Below are 4,382 nucleotides of genomic sequence, written 5' to 3'. Positions count from 1 at the left end.
ACAATACACAAGTAATAAAATAATATTCTCTCTTATGCTCTTCTCTCTTTTACATATGATCCTACTTAATAATATATATATAAATTACTTTTATTATATCAAAATAATTATATTAGTAAAGATTAATATTAAGAGTTTTATGTTTGTATCTTATATTTATATCATTCTTATTTATTTATTTATTTATTTAGTTATTTCACAACAATAGCTGACTTTCCTTAGATTTTTCGAAACTGAGACGTAGTAAATTTTTAAAAAACGTGCGACATATATAAAATTTTTAGAAATTAATTTAGAGCCAATATAGGGTCACATTTAGAATTAACTTCTATGTCAGAAACGTTAATAAATACTGCGCCCACCAAGACAGACCGACAAAACAAAGAATACAAACTAAGGTGGTGTAAGCAACCTTATGATGACCCAAAGAAATATCTGGGAGAAAACGTGTGTACCAGTGGGGGTAGTGATAAATTAGAAAGATCATAGATATTTATTCACTCACACAATCATCATCCGGCACCAAATTTCCTTTCCTGCGGCAAATGTGCCACTGCCACACAAACCATGCTAAGGCAGACTTAACCGCTAAGCTTTCCCTTTCAGCTTTCAATTCAACTCGATAAATAAGTAAATAAATAAATAACTCTCTCTCTCTAGTCTCTTCCCCAATTCCTATCTAATAATAATATCTGTAACCATAACCACTACCCACCGCTATATACGGACACACCCCACAACCAAAATCAATAACGATAACAATAACTGGAGCACCCTCTACTCTGCACAAAGTCACACCAAAACGCGGCATCCTCTTGGCGTCGTTTAATTATTCAGTTACTATTTGTTGTTGTGATGATGGTGATGGTGATGGTGGGCGAAGGCGTGGGGTTTCAGGACCTACCGGAAGGCTGCATAGCGAACGTTGTGTCATTGACGACTCCTCGGGACGCGTGCAGCCTTGCGCTGGTGTCGTCTACATTCCGATCCGCCGCTGAATCAGATTCCGTTTGGGATCGCTTCCTTCCCTCCGATTACAACGACATCGTTTCACAGTCCACCTCCTCCTCTTGCCGTTCCAAGAAGCAGCTCTATCTCTCTCTCTGCGAAAATCCGATACTCGTTGATGATGGCAAAAAGGTAATTTCCTTGTATAATGTGATTTGATGAGATCTCTGCTAGTTTGTACAATCTTGTCTGGTTTGTTTGCTGAGTTCTATTATTATCTAATCTAATATAAAAATGTTTCTGTATCGGTCTTCCATTTTTATATTATTTTATTTTTAATACTGAAATTACATGCAAATTAGATCCATTCTTAATTTCGTTTAGGGAGTTGATTTCTATATAGTTGAAGGAATATTGTTGAGGAAAAGCTTGTTATGTGACTTACGGGAATAACATGATTTTGAACAAAGCATAATTTTGGGTGTTCAAAAAATGGAAGATTGGGAATGTGAAAACACTCTCAAATTAACTTAAGAGAAATGTGATTAGCAGCTTTTTTTATTTCTCTGAGGTGTGTGGATTGTGAAGTAAATCTAAAACTGATTGGATTGATGAAACAAGGTGGAATGTAGCGGAATAGAAAAGGGAATTTATTCGGTTCTATTGTTTGGATTGAATAGAAATGAGATGTAGTGGAATGGATAAGGATAAGGATCGAATAGATTCTATGTATCTGATAGCATCTTTTTTCTTGCCTTCCGTTTTGGGAAGAATGAAATGGAATTTTAAATTCTATCTTATTCTCTCATATAATTATTACATTCCATTGAGATTTTTTAAACAACATAGAGAAATGTCTACTTGTATTTCTCAAGTGTACAGATTTTTTTTTTTAATATTAAAATATAAATTTATTACATTCTCTGTTGTGCATTTTTAATGCTAAAAAAAAAATGTTGATGCATATAGCATTCCTCCCCAATGCCCATACATCCCATCTTATTTCACTCTATTCCATTTAACACTATATACTTTATACATTCAAAAAAACTATATACTTTATTAATTTTGTTTTCAAATGAATGTTTCAGAGCTTTCAACTGGATAAAGCTTATGGGAAGAAATGCTACATGCTATCTCCAAGGATGCTCTTTATAGTATGGGGAGACACTCCAAGGTATTGGAAGTGGACTCCTCTTCCGGAGGCGAGGTAATTTATTTGCTACTTACTAATTATTCTATCTTCCCTGTCTCTATCTTGATAAATTTCAACTACAAAAGATTACTTGTACCCCTATAAAGACAAGAAATGATATTTGTACTATCTTCTGTGTACACCTCTTTTATACAGAATCTTTATATGGTATAAAAAACAAATTTTTTTATCTTGTTTGTTATCAATCACTTTTAATACCAAAAGCAAAAGGTCTGGGAGGTGTACAAAAGAGATGTAATAAAGGCTGGACATACAAGATTCTTCTATAAAATCAAAGGTATCAGGGAAATCTATTATGTATTTTAAGTGTTACATTAAATAGTTGGTTTTCCTGTTTTTTGAGGAATATCTATTTTTAACAGCCATCATAACCTCATTGTTGTTAATATAGTTTAACAAAAGTAATTGGAACTAATTATGTTAAAAGATTTGTAGTAAGGCACCACATATATTGCACTATTGCAGGTGAGTTTGTGACCATAGTTTGAATTCCAACATAATCGCAGGTTTTCCGAGGTGGCCGAACTTGTGAGTGTGTGCTGGTTGGAAATCAGGGGTTGGATCAATACTCACATGCTATCGCCAGACACATTGTATGGGGCATACCTTGTGTTCAAGCCAAGCTCCGCAGGGGCCTATGGTTTCGAGTACCAATCAATTGAGGTCTCCATTGCAGTTGCTGGAGTCGAAACCCACAAGCGAGCCGTGTTCCTTGATCCGGAAAGGGGAAAGAGGCTAAGGTATCAGATCGTCCCTCGTCGGGTAGGGATATTCAACCGAACTCGCATGGTGGCTGCAGCCGGACCACCACAACCACCTAGAGATAACCTTGATGATCAGTATCCAAAGGATCGGAAAGATGGGTGGTTGGAAATGGAATTGGGACAGTTCTTCAGTGAAGGAGGAGAAGACAAGGAGGTGGAGATGGGAGTTTATGAGATCAAGGGTGGTGATTGGAAGGGTGGCCTTCTTGTTCAAGGAATTGAAGTTAGGCCTAAACAATGCGTCCATGCCAATAATACCATATAAATGGAAGAATACAGAAGAGGGGCCTAAACCATGTAGTCTTCATGGTTGTTCATCTTCAAAGCCATGACCAAATTGTTGTCATTTCCAAGTGGTGGTGTCTTTTCTTTGGGTCCAATCTGATGCTTTACCATTTACTAGTACGAGCGAAGGAAGGAATATGTTAGATTCCTAGTAAGATTCTGTATTTACAAATCAGTCGAATTATTTACCTTCTGTAATATGATACACAGTAAAGAAATAACATTTTACAATTTTTATCACTTTAACATTTGCTAATAAATTTCACTCTTCAAGTTAATAAAACTTTTAGATACTAGGGCAGTTGTGTTGATCTATTTCTGTATCCTTGCAAACAAAGCTATTATTTATATTTTATAGGCCTTTGCTATGGTGAATACTTTTTGTTTCTCATGTGATGAACTTAGGTGGCTGAAGCTATAGTGAGATACTTATTCGTGACATCGGAACAGGTTTGTGTGTCTTGGCAGAAGAGTTAACTAGTCAAGTTTGGTGACTCTATTGTCTGATATAATTAATCTTGATGACATATTTAGCAAGCAATTATTTTAGTCTATTGGTTAGTATGGCCTTGAGGCCCCCTTTTTTGTGAATATTTTTTTACAGCAATTTATCGTGATTATTACTTTTGTTATGGACCTGGATTTTATCTTTGACAAATTTGCCATGGTATGTCAAATTTGTTAAGAGGTGAATTGTACGTTTGATTACCGAAAACATAATAAAGTATCTACAGTATTAGGTAATATAGGATTTGAGTGTAGTTGATGTATTGTTTGAAAATTTATGATGCATGTTCAGGAGGGTATTTTTGTCATTTTAGAATTAATTGGCAGATACTAATCTCGTCCCTCTTGTTCCATTATTCATCCTCTTCTTTCGATCATATCTTGTGATCGGGAGCTCCGATTGGCGTGTCGTTTGCGACCACGCGAAACTCTTGTCGAGATCTTCATTTCTATCTAAACAAAGTGGTAAGAAATTCGAAATTCATGCTTCACTTCTCTACCCCAACATAATTTCGAGTTTTGGCTTTTGGAAAATTGAGATTCTTCATGATTTTATTGTTTAGGGATAATCTAGCATTGGATTATTGTTGGATTTTATCCCAAACATCATTGGAAAAGATAAGGATTCTCTAAACCCATGTGGTTTGTGGAATTTATGAGAC

The 4,382-nt window shown here is 35.4% G+C and overlaps 1 protein-coding gene across 1 annotated transcript; it reads left to right on the top strand.

The window, feature by feature from the left end:
- The first annotated feature begins 330 nt into the window (after window positions 1-330).
- On the top strand, window positions 331-3,453 carry LOC112775464 (putative F-box protein PP2-B12). The gene is made up of 3 exons (XM_025819084.3): window positions 331-1,140; window positions 2,040-2,158; window positions 2,671-3,453. Exons 1-3 carry the CDS (start codon window positions 856-858, stop codon window positions 3,191-3,193), a joined length of 927 nt encoding a protein of 308 aa, XP_025674869.1. The 5' UTR covers window positions 331-855; the 3' UTR covers window positions 3,194-3,453.
- The last annotated feature ends 929 nt before the right edge of the window (window positions 3,454-4,382 follow it).

This window comes from Arachis hypogaea, chromosome 19 (assembly GCF_003086295.3).
Source record: "Arachis hypogaea cultivar Tifrunner chromosome 19, arahy.Tifrunner.gnm2.J5K5, whole genome shotgun sequence".
In the NCBI taxonomy this organism is placed as follows: domain Eukaryota; kingdom Viridiplantae; phylum Streptophyta; class Magnoliopsida; order Fabales; family Fabaceae; genus Arachis; species Arachis hypogaea.
This window is presented reverse-complemented; position numbering and strand designations above follow the sequence as displayed.

Excerpts from the sequence above, each read along its gene's own strand:
- LOC112775464 (XM_025819084.3), top strand. The coding sequence starts at position 856 with ATGATGGTGATGGTGATGGTGGGCGAAGGCGTGGGGTTTCAGGACCTA. Across the intron at positions 1,141-2,039 it reads TCGTTGATGATGGCAAAAAG|AGCTTTCAACTGGATAAAGC; the intron begins GTAATTTCCTTG and ends TGAATGTTTCAG. Across the intron at positions 2,159-2,670 it reads ACTCCTCTTCCGGAGGCGAG|GTTTTCCGAGGTGGCCGAAC; the intron begins GTAATTTATTTG and ends ACATAATCGCAG.